At 44.3% G+C, this 19,012-nt stretch overlaps 1 protein-coding gene across 3 annotated transcripts; it reads right to left on the reverse strand.

The window, feature by feature from the left end:
• Positions 1–7,074: 7,074 nt before the first annotated feature.
• LOC137535129 (gastrula zinc finger protein XlCGF57.1-like) lies at positions 7,075–17,461 on the reverse strand. 3 transcript variants are annotated; one of them, XM_068256944.1, is made up of 3 exons: positions 17,417–17,461; positions 14,416–14,876; positions 7,075–8,676 (listed from the first exon to the last, which is right to left on the reverse strand). In XM_068256944.1, exons 2-3 carry the CDS (start codon positions 14,852–14,854, stop codon positions 7,517–7,519), a joined length of 1,599 nt encoding a protein of 532 aa, XP_068113045.1. In that variant the 5' UTR covers positions 14,855–14,876; positions 17,417–17,461; the 3' UTR covers positions 7,075–7,516. The 3 variants fall into 3 exon arrangements, with proteins under 3 accessions (XP_068113045.1, XP_068113043.1, XP_068113044.1); XM_068256942.1 differs by having other exon boundaries at positions 7,075–8,679; XM_068256943.1 differs by having other exon boundaries at positions 7,075–8,679; positions 17,412–17,457.
• Between the last annotated feature and the right edge of the window lie 1,551 nt (positions 17,462–19,012).

Genomic DNA, 19,012 nt, shown 5'->3' on the forward strand with positions numbered 1-19,012 from the left:
TATAAAGCATAAATTATGGGAAATAATTACTTTAGTTTGGGATACTGTTGAGAGTAGTCAGAATCTATTTCGGATTTTCATTACTTTCCCATAGATCCCAACTGTTCCTCTTTTGGAAGCCAGTCCCTCTGTCCCTATTTCTCGCTCATGTGTCCCTCTTTTAGGACTGATGTACGAATCTGTGTAAATATATGTATTTTTCTACTGAAAGTTGTGTTTAATTTACTTAAACTTTATTCCCATCATTTAAATTTGATATATTTCTTATTTTCAAATGTTAAAATTAAAGAAAATGAACCAGGATAGAAAGGACCAGAGTGGTTTGAATCATAAAACAACATATTTTTCTAATGAAATCTTTATGGTATGCGTGACTAGGGATGTGTCGGGGCATGATAAGGGGTGTGGTGGGGCATGATTAAGGGTGTGGCTAAACCTTAAGTGTCCTACTTTCTTATCTCATAAAGTTGGGAGGTATGCTTTCTTGGAAAATCTTTCTCCACTTGTGCAGCCAATGCTCTCACCTTACACTCCAGTCTTCCATCACAATTCTGGGGACAAGCCCAAACTTTCGCTCTGAAGGCAGAAGTCTATGGAGATGAAATGCATCATAGAAGGCAACATAATGAAGGTGGTGGCTAGGCGAGTTAACCCTCACATACCTCGCTCTTGCCTTACGCAGGGCCGGATTAAGCCACGCGGGGGCCCTGGGGCAAAAGGTAACGTGGGGCCCAGGGCCCCCGATCTGGCCCCACACATCCTCCCCGATCATGACAGTTGTGATCCACTTGAAGCGCTGCACAGGGGATGCAGGGGCAACGCACTTCCGCACTACAACTACTTCTGCACCTGGTATGAGCAGTAGGTGATGCAAGGGATTGTGGGGTTGTAGTGCTGGCCTCTATCTGACTGCAGAAGCTGCAACAGCAATCACATATCTGCTAACGCACACACTTCTCAGCAGCCTAAAGTTGCCCATACATAACTCGACTTGGCGGCCGATCGACCATCCAATGCGATAATTATTATCAAATTGGATAAAAATTGGTGCAGCCAACAGCATGCCCAATTACCGATGCAACCAATTTCAGCCTGAAATTGGTTGCATTGTATTGATCGGACATGCTGATAAATCCCAGGCTGACATACTCGACCGGGTTGCGCGGCGGTATCGTTGTGCGTTATTAGGACGAGCAAAGAAACCCCCGGTGCTGTCTCCCTGTAGAGTAAATGTGCCTCCCTGCCTTTGCATTTATACTTTACCTGTCCGCTGTCGCCCACTGCGGTGCCCATCCATCTTTCTGCTTTCTCCATTTGCGCCTCACACACTGCTGGGGTATAGGGGTATAGCACATGGCGCATGTGTGATGTCACACACATGCGCCATGTGCTATACCCCAGCAGTGTATAGTGCATACCCCAGCAGTGTATTAATGCATGCACAGAGGGGCACATTTACACTGGGGGGGGGGGGGCAGCATGATTCTTGTTTACAACCAGGCATAGGCAGGGTTGTGATGAGTAGTCATGTTTAGGGTGTGTGTTTTCTATCTGGGGGCACATTGAAAGGATCTGGTGACGCCATATGAAGATAATTAACTTTCAATGCCTTTTACTGCTTACCAATATTTGACCATTCTTTGGGCTTGATTCACTAAGACAAATAGCACACCTTATCAAAGTTAACACGCCTTACCAGAGTAGCATAACGAGCGCTACAAACGTATGCCTGCTAATTGGGAATGACAAGCGCTGCACTCATCCTGCCCAGAGCCCCTGCGGGTTCATATGCTAGTCTAATAAGGCATGTTAACTTTGATAAGGCATGCTATTTGGCTTAGTGAATCAAGCCCAATATTGTGTTTTTGCTTTATTTATTAGGCAGCTCTCACACTTTTCATGTTGCGATAAGATTGCAACACAATGGTGGTGATAACTCGCATTGCACATTAGGATTGCAGTGCAGCGCACACAGTGACGTGTACAGTACATTAGGGTTGATTCACTATAACAAATAGCATGGCTTATCAGAGTTAACATGCCTTATCAGAGTAGCACAGCAAGCTCTACGAACGTATGCCTGCTAATTGGCAATGACGAGAGCTCCACTCGTCCTGCCCTGAGCCCCTGCGGGTCCAATCACTTTAAAGGACATTATCCCCGCACTTTGTTTGGCCCAATAGCCTACCTGCCAAGTTTCCTGTCAAGTGACAGGCAGCCTATTGGGCCAATCAAAGTGTGGGTGTAACGTCCTTTAAAGTGATTGGACCTGCAGGGGCTCAGGGCAGGATGAGTGGAGTTCTCGTCATTGCCAATTAGCAGGCATAAGTTAGTAGCGCTCGCTATGATACTCTGATAAGGCATGTTAACTCAGATAAGGAGTGTAAACTCTGATAAGGGATGTTAACTCTGATAGGGCATGCTATTTCTCTTAGTGAATCAAGCCCAATGTAGTGTACTTCACTGTCACTATAAACATGCACATTTTCCAGTAAACACAGTGCGTTGTTCCAATGGAAAATGCAGCACCGCAACCCTGAAACGCTGGTGTGAGCTTACCAGTGAAATATAATTAAACAAACAATTTATCAGCACCATTGGAACTAAACAGTTGATTGCTGCTGAGAATATGTCCAAAAGTCCACACTGAAATAGTAAGTCCCCAGCAGTCCCCTGATGACGCAAGACTGCGAAACCGGTCGGAAAGGAAACATGCAGCACCTTACCGTCTTACTGGTTGTGGACCAGCATATACGCGCAAATCTATGTCAGGGTTCCCAGGTCTTGGGCCCCATATGTAAGTTTTATCGACTTTTATTCCCCTTTGTAATGGTTTATGTTATGACCTACTGATAAAGTGTTTGTCGTTTTTATCCATATCGGATTTCTGGATGCTATACCTGGGCTAAGAGGAGGAGTGGTGGACGTTTGGATCCCTAGGTGATCGAGATCTGGCTCCTGTTATCACTGAATGTGAGATATACAACCTTATAATGTGGGTTGTTGGCAACTGGTAAGCTCCTTTTAGTCTTTTGGGTGATGGTCCACCACGTGAATATATAAATTGGAATAAAGATAGACAGAGGTGCTTAGCCCAGCTACAGACCTGCACTGTACCTACTCCTACCTATTGCCTGATGAAGCGGGGTCATACCTGCGAAACGCGATGAATTTTTCCCTGGAGCATGTAAATAAATTTGTTCTGCTAAACTTTGTTGGCATATCTTGTGTCTGTTTGGAGGAGGTAAGTCCACCATTGCCTCCACAAATTTTAAACTTTTTAGAGATTTTTATTCTTCTGGCGCCTCTGTATCCCTGTTACATTATACCAATTGGAAGACCATTGTGGTGAAGTTCAGCTGTTTGTGAACTATAGAATTCATCTGATGATCTGCGCTGATCTCTTTTACTATTTCAGCGAAACATAATTGCATTGCATTTATATTGTCTGTTGCATTGAAACAAAAAAAAGCTAAAAAGCCGGGTGTTGTCCAAAGCAAGCGGTTTTGTTTGTAGATCCAGGACATTTCACATTACAATCAAGGCCGTAAAGAAAGACCAGCACCAGATGCTTGCTAGCAGCCTGGATCCAGGATCAATACTGTTCAGCACAGGAGCAGCATGCATGAAGTGAGAAACATGGCACTGGATCACAACACCGGGCCTTTATTGTACTGTCCTGGGCACAGACAAAGTGGTATGCAGCGGGGCAAGGGGAGCCCGACAGCCATTAAGCAGTTACCCGCTTCATCTGAGGAGACTATCATAAAGGTGCAGTTTTAAGATCCAGTGCCACGTTTCTCACTTCCGTGTTTCAGGGTACGTGGCAATGCAGAGAAAACCGTGGTGGCGCGTAGCGTTTGACGTTTCGCTGTACAGGCATAAAACAGCCGTTTGCTGTCTTCCTGTTGCTTGCACGTCTTATGCCCGCTATACACCATACAATTTCCTGTCAGATAGACGGGTTGAAAAGATAATTTCCAACCGGCCCAATCTGATTTCCGTTTTTCTGATCGATTTTCCGATCACTTCAATACAAAATTGTTTAGAAAAATGATCGGAATCAGATCAGACCTGTATCTATTTGACCTGTCTATCTGATGAGAAATTGCATTGTGTGTATCAGGCATTAGAGTCCTTGGACTTGCTGAGTATATGTTTAAAGAGGAACTGTCACGAAAAATATTAAAATTTAAAACACATACAAATAAGAAGTACATTTCTCCCAGAGTAAAATGAGCCAAAAATTATTTTTCTCCTCTGTTGTCATCACTTACAGTAAGTAGTAGAAATCTGACATTACTGACAGATTTTGGACTAGCCCATCTGCTCATAGGGGGGTTCTCTTTATTTTTAAAAGCACTTAGTGAATGGCAGTTGCTCCGTCCAACTGCCAAAATAGTGTGCAGCGAGCAGAGAGGCTGGCCAGCATCTTTATGTAAATGTTTTTCAGGGAATGTCTTTACAAAGAATAAAGGCCATGCTGAGAATCCCCTATGGAGAGATGGACTAGCCCAAAACCTGTAAGTAATGTCAGCTTCTACTACCTACTGTAAGTGACAGCAACATAGGAGAAAAGTAATTTCTGGCTCATTTTACTCTGGGAGAAATGTACTTCTAATTTGTATGTGTTTTAAATTTTAAGATTTTCGCGACACTTCTTCAACAATAAATGTAGGTTACTGTTTATATTAAAATAGGACATCCCCTGTCCTATTTTAATCAGGGGACCAGGAGTATGTGGTGCCGTTTTTTTTATATATTTGTATTGCGTGTGTACATGAATACATTTACATATGTTTATGGGACCAACAGGATGGTTTTGCTTTTACCTGTTCAGTAAATCTATGTATGGCGTGAGGTAAATTTATACATATTCCTTCATTTCCACTCGCTTCAGTTGGTGTCCAAGTCCATTGAGGATTGTGGTTGGTCTGTTGCAGTTGGTGGTGGGCATCACATGTAACTGTATTATTATGCCCACTGTTTGTAATGATCTGCTCAGCTGCCTGTGCAGGCAGGCAGCTTTTTGACCATTGTTTAGGTTTGCATGCTGCAGGACTCTGGAAAGGAGAGCTTCTGTCAGTTTTGCAGCTTGTGCTTGCTGAGGAATTTGCATACGTTGTCATGCAAATTGCCTGGCCACATTCATTGGAGGCATGTACTATAAGTACTATGTGTTTCCCACAATGCTTGGCTGGTCATAAGGATTCCTTCCTGTGAAACACTCCTGGAGGAGTGTCAGCCTTACTCTCTGTTTGAAGATCAGCTTAGAGTAATTCCTGGAAAACTGCAATAGGCAGGTTCCCCTAGTGCAGTTAGGATTGCTATCTGTTTTGTTTGTTCTGCTGCGATTGTCCTGTCCCAGCGGTGGTCGACAGGAAATCGTTCTGATCTCTGTTCTTGGAGTATAGCTGGTGCAGCGGTTGCTACCAGCTATCTCTTCTGATCTGTCTCACTTGGATCGCACTAGCATCTTGCTCTAGCGCTGTGGATCCTTCTGTTCTGTCTCCTTGGATCGCGCTAGCCACTTTCCGCTAGTGCTGTGGATCCTTCTGTTCTGCCTTCCTGGATCGCACTAGCATCCTGCGCTAGTGCTGTGGATCCTTCTGTTCTGCTACTCTGTCTGCCTGGATCGCACTCGCCTAGCGCTGTGGATCCTACTCTGTACCTGGATCGCACTAGCATCCTGCACTAGTACTGTGGATCCTTCTGTTCTGTCTTCCTGGATCGCGCTAGCCACTTTCGCTAGTGCTGTGGATCCTATCTCTCGCTTGTCCCTGTTTTCGTGTGTCTGTCTTGTCTGCTACGAACGCTTGCTGGAGGCTCGGTGAGGTAACCGTTAAGCAAGCGCTCGCGTCCTCCTTTACATGTTTGTCTGTCAATGTTTAGTTAGGCGTGCTTGTCTCTATTGTGCTTATCACGTGGAGACCGCGCATGAACGCGTGCACTGTTGCGAATGAGTGCGGTGTTCGCGTTCAGTTAGCGTTTGTTGTTTTCCGTATCTCCTCATTGTATGATTTGCTGTGCCTTTGCTATCCTCGTATTCTGTTCTGATCTGCCTTGTGTCACTTTTGGCAATCGCCTTTCTTGCGGTTGCGTTTCTGTTTCGTATCTGCTGTTGTGTGTGCGCTGTCGCGGGGTGGCGACTAGATTGGCGCACACACATACAACCTGTCCCTTTGCTCGTTCTCATTCGCAATCGCTTCTCTTGCTATTGCGTTCTGCGCTTCGTACAATTCCTGTCTGGCATTTGTGGAGGTACAGAGGATTGGTTCCTCTGCACTCCTCAGCGCCATCTGCCGACAGGAATTTCCCTCTACGGGTGCTTAGCACCTTTTGCTGGGTTCCTGCAATTATACTCTTGTGGAGGATTTCCGCCGTATCAGCGCACGCGTTGTGCGCTGCTCACGGAGGAAGATCCACAATCGTTACACTGTTGATTTTAATAGTAGTGTGTTCTTTTGACTGTAGAATACACTCCTTGTACTTGTACGAAGAGCTAATTTCAGCTCGATACAAAGTATTGTAATTACAGAAACTCACGCCTCTCATGTCATAAGCACTGTAGTGACACATAGTAGAATGCAGTACATTACTCAGGTTACCCACTTGTACAGTAATTATCCTGGTTTCAGTATCAGAAACACTTCCTATATTTATATATTGCTCTATATTGGTGTGTAGTCCCGCCCTCCCAAGTGATGTTTAGCCAAGGCTGAATAGCTATGTGGAATCCCCCCTCCCACAGCATTCTGGGAGACCACATATATTTTGTTCTGGCCTTAGAATTCAATAAACAAACATTCCGTAGAGATCACCTGACAGGACTAAATATGTCTTCACCTGTGTAAAACATAACCAATTTTATTATTTTCTCTACAGTTCTTCTTTAACAATGATTGGATGGAATGATGGAATCAATCAATCGTGTGTTGTGGTCAGTATATGTGTATGGAGACGGTATTGCATGTACATACAGTATAGGACAAAGAGGAAGTCACTACATCACAAAATACATCGATTTTGATATAGTCATTTTTTTTCATATGCCTCTAGAAAAGAGGTGTGGCTTCCCTGTGACTGAAGGGTTGTGAGCAGGCAGGAGGCAGTTGAGGAGGAAGACATGAGGATTTGTGAATTAAGTTTTTCTTTCCTTGGTGGCTGGATGATGTAATGGTTAAGGGCTCTGCCTCTAACACAGGAGACCAGGGTTCGAATCTCGGCTCTGCCTGTTCAGTAAGCCAGCACCTATTCAGTAGGAGACCTTTGGCAAGTCTCCCTAACACTGCTACTGCCTGTAGAGCGCGCCCTAGTGGCTGCAGCTCTGGTGCTTTGGGTCCGCCAGGAGAAAAGCGCAATATAAATGTTATTTGTCTTGTCTTTTCGTTGCAATTTGAAAACAAACAAAAAAAACAATTATTTTTTAATTTATTTTTAATAAAAAAAATAAAATATATCCAAACAAATGCCTAAAGTTGAGTTATAACTTCACTATGAACCGGTAAAAGGCTCTTTACCTATGTGACTTCTGGTGTACAAGAAGACATCCCTTTCCAAAGAAAGATTTGCCACATTCTAAACAGAAAAACGGACGCTCGCTAGTCTGACTCTTCTGGTGCCTAAGAAGGTGCTCTTTTTTACTGAAACCTTTCCCACACTCTGAACAAATAAAAGGGCGTTCACCTGTGTGACTTCTCTGGTGTATAATAAGCTTGCCTTCCTGCGAGAAACATTTCCCACACTCTGAGCAAGAAAATGGGCGTTCACCTGTGTGACTCCTCTGGTGCCTAAGAAGGTGTCCTTTCTGAATGAAACCTTTTCCACACTCTGAACAGGTAAACGGACGCTCCCCGGTGTGACATCTCTGATGTATGATGAGGTTGCCCTCATTTTGGAATCCTTTGTCACACTGCGAACATATATATGGCATGTCACCTGTGTGAGTTCGCTGGTGTGAGATGAGGTGTGCTTTATGTGTAAAAGATTTCCCACACTCTGAACAAGCAAAAGGACGCTCCCCTGTATGAATCTTTAGGTGTTTGACAAGGTCTCCTTTCCCGAAGAAGGATTTCCCACACTCTGAGCACGTATACGGAAGCTCGCCTGTGTGTCTTCTCTCATGTGTACGAAGATAGCCTTTCCGGGCAAACGTTTTCCCACACTTTGGACATGAAAAAGGCCGCTCGCCTGTGTGACCTTTCTGGTGTACTACAAGGTTTCCTTTTTGAGCAAAAGCTTTCCCACAGTCTGAACAAGAAAATGGGCGCTCGCCCGTGTGACCCTTCTGGTGTATAACCAGGTTTCCTTTCAGAGCAAAAGCTTTCCCACACTCTGAACATGAAAAAGGACGTTCTGCGAGATTAAGTCGCTGATGAGTAGCCAGAACTGCATTCTCTGTGAAACACTTATCACATTCAGAACGTGTTTCACCAATGGAGGTTTTTTCAACATGACACAGACTCTTTGATTTATGCATAATGTGAAATGCTGGATGGGTATTTGGAAGAACTATGTGTGCTTGATCAGAAAAATCCAACATATCAGATGAATCAGTTGATCTGTCCACAAGGTGACATGTATGGTGTTTGTTTCCAAGAATGGAATTTCCTCCTTGAGAAGCACCATCTGGAGTTGGAATAAGATGTTCCTCTGAGGGTATACAAGTGGGTCCATCTACTGGAAAAAGAATGGGAAAATAAAATAAGTCATCTATTCACAGTTTCACACAGTTATGGCATTGCATTGGATACAACTGTACCACCAACATAAGGGCAGGCAACTGATAAGGTGGACCATAGAACCAAACCCACTGCGGCAAACTGGGTGTCATGGTGCAGGTGGCTTGGTGAAAATATAATGTTATGCTGAGCAATGGAGATGGGCCTTTCATATGGTGTACAGTATCTCCTCCTCATGTGTTGGTATTATGAGGCTATACTGAGGAATGGAGATGGGCCTTTCATATGGTGTACAGTATCTCCTCCTCATGTGTTGGTATTATGAGGCTATACTGAGGAATGGAGATGGGCCTTTCATATTGTGTACAGTATCTCCTCCTCATTTGTTGGTGCTATGATGTTATACTGAGGAATGGAGATGGGCCTTTCATATGGTGTACAGTATCTCCTCCTCATTTGTTGGTACTATGATGTTATACTGAGGAATGGAGATGGGCCTTTCATATGGTGTACAGTATCTCCTCCTCATTTGTTGGTGCTATGATGTTATACTGAGGAATGAAGATGGGCCTTTCTTATGGTCTACAGTATCTCCTCCTCATTTGTTGGTGCTATGATGTTATACTGAGGAATGGAGATGGGCCTTTCATATGGTGTACAGTATCTCCTCCTCATGTGTTGGTGCTATAATGTTATACTGAGGAATGGAGATGGGCCTTTCATATGGTGTACAGTATCTCCTCCTCATTTGTTGGTGCTATGAGGTTATACTGAGGAATGAAGATGGGCCTTTCTTATGGTCTACAGTATCTCCTCCTCATTTGTTGGTGCTATGATGTTATACTGAGGAATGGAGATGGGCCTTTCATATGGTGTACAGTATCTCCTCCTCATGTGTTGGTGCTATAATGTTATACTGAGGAATGGAGATGGGCCTTTCATATGGTGTACAGTATCTCCTCCTCATTTGTTGGTGCTATGAGGTTATACTGAGGAATGAAGATGGGCCTTTCTTATGGTCTACAGTATCTCCTCCTCATGTGTTGGTGCTATGATGTTACATTGAAGAATGAAGATGAGCCTTTCATATGGTGTACAGTATCTCCTCCTCATTTGTTGGTGCTATGATGTTATACTGAGGAATGGAGATGGGCCTTTCATATGGTGTACAGTATCTCCTCCTCATTTGTTGGTGCTATGATGTTATACTGAGGAATGGAGATGGGCCTTTCATATGGTGTACAGTATCTCCTCCTCATTTGTTGGTGCTATAATGTTATACTGAGGAATGAAGATGAGCCTTTCATATGGTGTACAGTATCTCCTCCTCATTTGTTGGTGCTATAATGTTATACTGAGGAATGGAGATGAGCCTTTCATATGGTGTACAGTATCTCCTCCTCATTTGTTGGTACTATGATGTTATACTGAGGAATGGAGATGGGCCTTTCATATGGTGTACAGTATCTCCTCCTCATTTGTTGGTGCTATGATGTTATACTGAGGAATGGAGATGGGCCTTTCATATGGTGTACAGTATCTCCTCCTCATGTGTTGGTATTATGAGGCTATACTGAGGAATGGAGATGGCCCTTCCATATTGTGTACAGTATCTCCTCCTCAAATGTAGGTGCTATGATGTTATACTGAGGAATGGAGATGGGTCTTCCATATGGTGTACAGTATCAAGGGGGACGAACAGTAGCAGTTAAAAAGCCCTGGGTATCTTCACATTACCATTCAACCTATTTATCCTATTCTCGGGGGGTCTGTGTTTTGATAAACAAATCTTTAAATTTTGAACTAATGGCTCTCAAATCGGACCCTTGCGGGAGATATATTATAATGCATGCCAAAATACAGCAATTGGAATATGTTATCGTGACCGTATACCTTCCACCTCCAGGGGATTTAACTTTATTACAGGAGATTGTTGGTATAGTGGGGCAATTTCCTGCTACTAGAGTGATATTAGCAGGGGACTTGAATTCAACCATGTATGCGGAAGATAGAATCCCCAATGTGGGAAGATATACTGGTGAACTTAAGAGGTGGGCGGAAGCTCTTGACATGACGGATGTGTGGCGTTGGGAAAACATGGAGATGCCGGGATTTACGTGTCAATCCTTCACGCATCGTACCATGTCAAGGATCGACTACTTTTTCTGCTCCAGGGAAGTTCTTTCTAGTATTTCATCCATTGATCGCCTTCCATGGGCAGTCTCTGACCATGCTCCTTTGCAGCTTACTTTGAACATTGCTGGTAGGTCCGGGACTGCCATATGGAGGCTATCAGGGGCATGGGTTCAGGACAATGATGTCCAAAAGGAAATTGCTGTGGATCTATCCACTTATTGGAATACTAACCCTGGGTCTGCCACTAAACCAGTAGTATGGAATGCTTTTAAGGCCTTTGCAAGAGGCTCGTATAATTCAGCTATTAATAGGGTTAGAAAACAAAGGAAGTCTCGGCTAGTGCTAGCAGTGAATGAGGCAGGGGAGAGAGAACTGGAATTTTGTAAAGATCACTCAAATAGCTCATTTAATAGATGGAGAGTATCACAAGTCAAGGTAAATTTAATTGAAACTGAACTAACTAAAAAATACCTTCTTGAGGAAAGACATAAGACTTTTGATCAGGGGGAACATTGTGGGAGTCTTCTGGCACGACTGGCTAGAGAACAACAACCCAAAATAAACATTTCACGCATTGAAAATCGAGGAGGGGTTGAGACTGGGGAGCCTATTGAAATTAATCAAGCCTTTAAAGAATACTATAAGTTACTATATTCGACTAGAGCAAAATATGATCTTTCGGAATTACGACTATATATGGATGGGGTCCCTCTTCCACGACTGACAGCGGCACAGACATAATCACTTAATTTAGATATCACGCCTGATGAAGTTGAAATTGCTATTGCAACCCTACAGAATGGCAAAACACCGGGATTAGATGGTATTCCGGCAGAATACTACAAGGTTTATAAGGAAGGCGTTAGCAAGACGTTAGCCGAATTGTACAATTATATGCGTATTCACCAGACAATCCCTGATTCCATGAGACAGGCTCTCATTGTTGTTATACCTAAAAAGGATCGGGACTCTATACAGCGTGCCTCCTACCACCCTATTTCCCTCTTAAACACAGACATAAAAATCCTTGCCAAAGTACTGTCCCGGAGACTATCTCAGGTGATAGAGACCCTTGTTCATCAAGATCAGACGTGGTTTATGCCGGCTAGGGGAACAGACGTCAATTTAAGAAGACTCTATACCAATCTCCAAATTAAACATGACAATGCAGGGACTAGAATAATTGCGACACTTTACACCGAAAAGGCGTTAGATTCTATCGAATGGCCATATCTATGGGAGGTCTTGGGAAGGTTTGGAATTGGGGAGAAATTTACAACCTGGATCAAACTTTTATATCAGTCACCAGTAGCACGGGTCCGCACGAACGATGAGATTTCAGAACCATTCTTACTTACACGGGGAACTCGGCAGGGGTGCCCGTTGTCCCCTCTCTTGTTTGCACTGGCGATAGAGCCAGTGGCTGTTATGATCAGGAAGGATGAGGAGATCCGGGGACTTCTGAGGGGAGGACTGGAGGAAAAAGTTGCACTTTATGCAGATGATATGCTATTGTTCCTTCAGGAACCGGACTCCTCCCTTCAGAGGTCCCTTAGGGTCCTGGAGGAATTTGGTAGATTCTCTGGAGTAACTATTAATTGGGATAAATCCCTTTTGTATGCAATTGATACAGCTGCATTGTCCTCTGCAATCCCCGTGGGTGTGAAATGGACAACAAACTTTAAATATCTTGGGATTCAAATTGACAAAAATCTACATAATTTTATTCCCCTTAATTTACAGCCTATTATTGATCACTACTCTTGGCGGTGTCAGGTGTGGAGAAAGCTGCCGCTGTCAGTCGTGGGACGGGTGAACCTGTTCAAAATGATTTTTCTTCCTAGATTCAACTACATATTTAGGCAATCCCCTGTCTGGATCCCTCAACTCATTTTTTAAAAAATTGACTCTATAACATCCGACTTTTTATGGTCGGGAGGGCCCGTTAGGTTGTCCCTTTCTATACTGCAGCTTCCAGTGGGTGCTGGGGGTTTAGCGCTACCCAATCTGTTTAACTATTTCCTAGCATCAATCTTAGTTACTATTAGATGGTGGTTCGCCCAGGATCAGCGAAATACAGCGACTACACTGGAGGCTGCAGTGGTTGGTTCATATGAATCTCTGACAAATTTGCCATTCAGGGGGGTTAATAGATATTCAGAGATTACTATATCAATGTGTACCACCATTAAAGCATGGGATACAGTAAGGGCTAAATTACATAAACCTAGTACAATGTCACCATATACACCACTCTGGGGTAATCCGAGATTGAGTCATTTTACGGTTATCCCAGACCCTCATCTCTGGGCAGGATTTGGAATTAGGCAGGTAGAGCACTTGGCTCCTCAGGGAGTGTTGCAGTCCTTTAATGTACTTAAGTCCCTGTTTAAGTTACCAAACCATATGTATTTTCGGTATATACAAATACGGCATGCCTGGAGTGTCCAGTTCCCGGGTGTTTGGGTATGGGAGTCGGACACTCTAGAACGCCTCCTGATTCGGCAGAGGGTGGAGAGGCCTCTTTCAGAGATATATTCTATTCTGATGCCTGTATCTTGTACAAGATTGGATGGTGCACGTGAAAAATGGTGCCTGGATGTCGGCCCACTCTCAGATGTGGAGTAGATGGATGTATTAAGGGCAATGCATGGTATTCTGATTTCTGCGGTGGATAGGTTTCTACATTTAAAACTTATCTATCGGGCATATTATACCCCCCAACAGCTACATGGTTATTACCCAGAAAGGTCAGATAGGTGCCGTAAGTGTAAGGTGGCAGAGGGAAACTTCTTTCATATGATTTGGAACTGCCCGGTTATTACAAACTATTGGTCCGATCTGGCCCATATTATGACAGGGGTAATGGGAGAGAGGGTGGTGGTTGACCCTAGATCTCTTTTGTTGGGTTTATATATAGCCTCTAATATTTCTCCCCAAGGCATTGCCATGGTACAGTTGATGAGCTTCTATGGAAGACGGGAGGTTTTTTTATAGATGGGGCAGTGATACTCCTCCTTCTGTCTCTTCATGGGTTAAGAGAATGAATGGGGCCATGGTGTTGTACAAACTTACATTTCTCAAGCGTAAATGCCCTGAAAAATTTGAGAAGATGTGGCAATGTTGGATTGAATATATCGACAACAACAATGTTTTAGACAACCCTACTTAATTGAAGGCTCTGGGTGTATGTTGGAATAAGTTACTATTCTAATATACGGAGTTGTTGTTACGAGTTCTTCGTTGCTCTAAGTTGCACTGAACCCAAGGAGGGTGGGATGGGAAGGGATTGATGGGGGGGGGGGGGGTGATGTTAATATATAATACTGTAATGTTTGTTGCTGGTCTTTTTTTTTTTTTTTTTTTTCTTCCTCTCAAAATTTCAATAAATTTCAACTTTCAAAAAAATGGTGTACAGTATCTGTAGGCATGGTGCACTATTAAATACACCCATCCTCCACATTTCCCTACACTGACATTAACCCACCAATCCAGCAGGTACTTGTAGTCCCCTTGTATACCATTAATAATAAAATCTCATCTTCTCAAAAAATAATGACAATATGAATCTTATCTTTAGATTGTGTCTATTACTTACCTGTGATGATATCCAGAGAACTTTTCTCCTCTTTAATTGTCCTCATCATGTCATCCTCCTCCATAGACTGCTGATCACTCCTCACATACGTCTCCTCTTCTTCCTCTTTAAGGAGAACATTCAATTCACCTGCCTCTGTACACGGATCATCACTCTTCACGTAAGTCTCTTCTTCTTCTTTACTTGACTTCATCATGTCACCCTCCTCCATAGTCTGCTGATCACGCCTTACATACGTCTTGTCTTCATCCTCCTCTTTAATGATAATATTTAATTCATCTGCTTCTGTAGACTGATCATCACTCCTCATGTACATCTCTTCTTCTTCCTCTTTACTTGACTCCAACATGTCACCCTCTTCCGTAGACTGCTGATCACTCCTCACATACGTCTCATCTTCACACACACATCTCATCTTCTTCCTCTTTAACATCAACATTCATATCACTCAGTTCTTCTGCCTAAACACATAAAACGATGATAAAAATGTCATTTTTAAATCTGACTACTACCGTGTTTCTCCGAATATAAGACTTGATTCATCACTGTATTAATTTACATTGCTATGCAAATTAACACAGTAGCAGCCGTGAGTGAAGTATCACGGTAGCGATAGTTCACAGAAGCAGGGCCACCCGCAGTTAATGTTACGCGCATTGCTAAGGAAGCAATGCGCGTAACTAAGGAAGGCACTCTCCTTACATGGCAGCACGCACTGCTATGTAAGGTGTGCATAGGGCGCACTACGGCTAATTAAAAAGAACCCAAGGCGGGTATTTTAAATCTTAAAACAAACAAACAAAACACAGAACATTTATATTGCACTTCTCTCCTGGCAGACTCAAAGCGCCAGAACTGAAACCACTAGGACGCGCTCTATAGGCAGTAGCAGTGTTAGGGAGACCTGCCCGATGTCTCCTACTGAATGGGAGCTGGCTTGCTGAACAGGGAGAGCCAAGATTCGAACCCAGGTCTCCTGTGTCAGAGGTAGAGCCCTTAACCATTACACTTTCCAGCCATAGAGGCATGTTCTGTGCATAATCACATGCCTGTGTGTCTCGTTATTGCCGCCTCTAGTCCCCCCTGGGGTCTGCTGTGCCCCCCCCCCCCTGTAAAAGCCTGGCTAGCGAGAATCTGCTTGTCGCTAGCCTTGTATTTACCTGCAGCCTGTCAATTAGTCACCTCTTCCCCGCCTCTGCCCGCCTCCGTGAGCTTCCTCCAATCGGAAGCTAAGCCTCTACCCAGGAAGTACCTCCCAGGTCGCGTGCCTGACGCTATTTACAGGGGGGCACAGCAGACCCCCCGGGGACACGGACACACACACTAACAGGTGCTATAGCGAGACACAGATGCATGTTATTGTGCAAAGGACATGCCTCTGTGTGCTCTTGCGATTTAAACTACCTGCCTTGGGTTCACTTGCTTGATGAATCAAGCCCTATGTCCTAGGGCTAATTTTCACAGGGCTTATATTTTTGGGAGGGGTAGATGCTGTTATTGTATGGGGAGGTGTGTAGTCTCTTATCGCACCTCCCTTGAGGCTGTGTCCCCCTCTCTTCACCTGCAACGGCTCTGATCCTCATGTCCTTCATCCCTGCCCTCTGTACCAGTTTGTCCTCCTTTGTCTCTCCCCAATGCCCACACTCATGCCCTCATCCCTGCCCCCAGTCCCAGCGTGTCCTCTTTGTCCTGCAGATGACCGCACATACTGCTGACGTGAAGAATAACACTGCCTGCGCTATTCCCTCTCATGCAGGCCAAAGAGGAAGCCTGCTGCTCTGTACAGTCATTGCAGCTGGAGGTCTTCTGGGTGGAACCACAGCTCATCATCGGGGCCAATCACAGCACTCCCTGCTACTCAAGGAGTGCTGTGATTGGCCCCAATGATGAGCTATCCTTTCAGCCACATGGCACCTCTCCTTACCCTCCCCCCTCATTTATCCTTCTACATCCCAAAACCAACTCACCTGAAGCTCTGCTACATATCCATTCCGTACCTTTTCTTACATTCTAATAGCATCATAGCACCTCTTCTCATTTCCACGTACCTACACACTTCTCTATCTTTACAACCTCCATGTCACCTCTTCTGACCCTCAATTGCCCAACCCTCATTGATCCCCAAACCCAGATGGGTCCTCTCCTTGCTTTCAGCTATGCACCCACTTCTCAATTACCCTTCTACATACCCAAAGCACCGCACTTGACCCTTTTCCACAAATAAACTTCTCGCCTTTCCTTTCATCCTAAAAACACATCTCCTACCTACCCATGTCTAAGCTGTATTAGTATTACCATCCTCATGTCACCTTCTAGACCTCTACCAACTCCTCATCTATATTTCCACATCTTAGATCACCTTTTATCAACTTCATGAACCTATCCATCCCTCCTCAATGCCCAAGTCACTTCTTATTACCTTCACCTACCCACCCCTCACACATACTCCTACCTACCCCTCATCTATCCTTCCACCCCAACTTCTGATTCTTGCCCCATGTCACTTCTTATTACCTTTACCTACCCACCCCTCACTTGTCCTCCTAACTACTCCTTGTCTATCCTTCCAACCCCACTTCTGGCCCGTACCTAATTACCCCAACACACCTTGCCCTGTCCAACCATGAGCTATGTATCCCTAATCTATCCAGCCACCTCACTATGAATGCCTTATGTCTGCCTCCCTTCCCCATCTGCACTATAATTTCCCAAATCCACTATTATCTCTGCAGTTCACTTGTCCTACTTCTCTATCTCTGTAATCACCTTATTCCCTATGCACACCTCTCACCTACATACTTTCCATGTTCCTTTCCTTCACTCCTCAGTCATCCTCCACCCTCACAAACATCACCCACATTCTTTGCCTATTCTCCTATCCTAAAACCTCCACTGTCTGCACATTCACTTACCCCACTGTCATTCGCCTATGATGAAACATACATTAATTCAACTATTGTTTGAGTATAAATAATATACAAATTTACAGTAATTACCATACCACATCCTCTGCTGCCAGTCCCAGCAATATCTTCTCTTAACTTCCTCCAGTTAGACTTCCTGTATTCAGGTTCCACCCCTTTCCTGTTTGTGCGGCTAAAAAAATGTTTATCTTCTTCTAACATTCTGATCTGTATGATATTGCCACCCAGTGGAGAGTAGGGGAATTGCGACTTTGTACATAAAAAAATGTATCCTAACAGGAAATACAAACGTGAGAATAGAAAGACGACAGGAAAAATTATGTCAGTTACTTAAATGGGTTGTGTGTGTGTGTGTGTGGGGTTTGAAAATAAAAACAGACACTTACCTGGGGCTTCTATCAGCCCACTGTAGCAGTAATGTCCCATGCTGTTCTCCGCAGCCGGCGCCGGGCAATTATTCGTTTAACAAGACGCTCGTGTCATCGGAAACTTACTGCGCAGGTGCAGTACTAAGTTTTGTTGTACTGCGCCTGCGCAGTAAGCTTCCGATGACGAGCGCGAGTGCGAGCAGGCGCGCGTTAACGGCCAAGCAGCCGCAGTTGGATAGCATGCCGCGCTAGACCAGGGCCGGCGGCGGAGAACGGTGGATCGGAGGAGGACAGCGTGGGACATTACTGCTACAGGGGGCTGATAGAAGCCCCAGATAAGTGCCCCCCCCCCCACAGAACCCCTTTAAAGCTGAACCCATAGCTCCCAAGTGCAGAGGCGTTCTTAGGGAAAACAGAGCCTGTGGCAAACACTGGAACCCGCCCCCGGGGAATGGGGCGCTGCCTCCAAATATGTAGTCTCAGTTGAATTGGTTGTGCCCAAGTTGAGATGAAGCATAGCCTGTAAGATTAGAGTATCGCAATAGGTCAGCCTATACATATCCCCCAAATAACAGTTAGGCAGCTTGTCCCCCCAAAAGATGTAACCAGACAGCAGAATGTCCCACGCAAAGTTTTACACATGCACAGGTTTACACATGCGTGCTAATGAAGCTCTTTGCGTGTTAACACGTCACAATGCGTGCATTGTGCCACGTTAACATGTGAAGAGCTTTGTTAGCACGCTCGTGTAAACCTGTGCGTGAGTAACATTGCGCGAGTAACATTGCGCGCTACACGCATAGTACGGCCGTGCTATGGATTAGCACGGCTTCGTGAATCGAGCCCATTGCATGTAAGTTAGGAGCTGACAGGGCCGCGTGTAGCATGTGCGCTAATATTAACTCGTGCTGTCTGTGTATGGTAGGTTTCATGAATCAAGCCCATTGTGTCAGCATACAGGATCACAGACTGAAGAAGGCTTATTAGCTGAAGATGACTCTTTTTTCTTTTAAGCTAGCCATCCTGATTCAAAACTTCCAGCCTTTACTGATGCATAACATAGTACAATACTGAAGTGGTGCATTGTGGGTGTAGCTTTTAGGACATGTGGTAGTGGTAAGTTGCACTTACATTCTGTTGCACAATAGCAATGCTGCATGTTTCATTTTGAAATGAGTTTAGATTCACAACAAGGTCTGTCTTCTATGAACGACAAAGTTCAGAATGTAAAAATATAATTTTTTATTAACATCATCAAAAACCTGTACAATTGTCTATTACCACGTGAGGGAGCAGCACTTCAAA

Source organism: Hyperolius riggenbachi, chromosome 10 (genome assembly GCF_040937935.1).
Source record: "Hyperolius riggenbachi isolate aHypRig1 chromosome 10, aHypRig1.pri, whole genome shotgun sequence".
Lineage (NCBI taxonomy): Eukaryota > Metazoa > Chordata > Amphibia > Anura > Hyperoliidae > Hyperolius > Hyperolius riggenbachi.

Bases quoted from the DNA above. Each gene is read 5' to 3' on its own strand.
- LOC137535129 (XM_068256942.1), bottom strand. From the start codon at position 14,854: ATGTTGATGTTAAAGAGGAAGAAGATGAGATGTGTGTGTGAAGATGAG. The intron at 8,680-14,415 runs GTAAGTAATAGA...TTCTTTTTCCAG, and splicing joins TTCTCTGGATATCATCACAG to TAGATGGACCCACTTGTATA.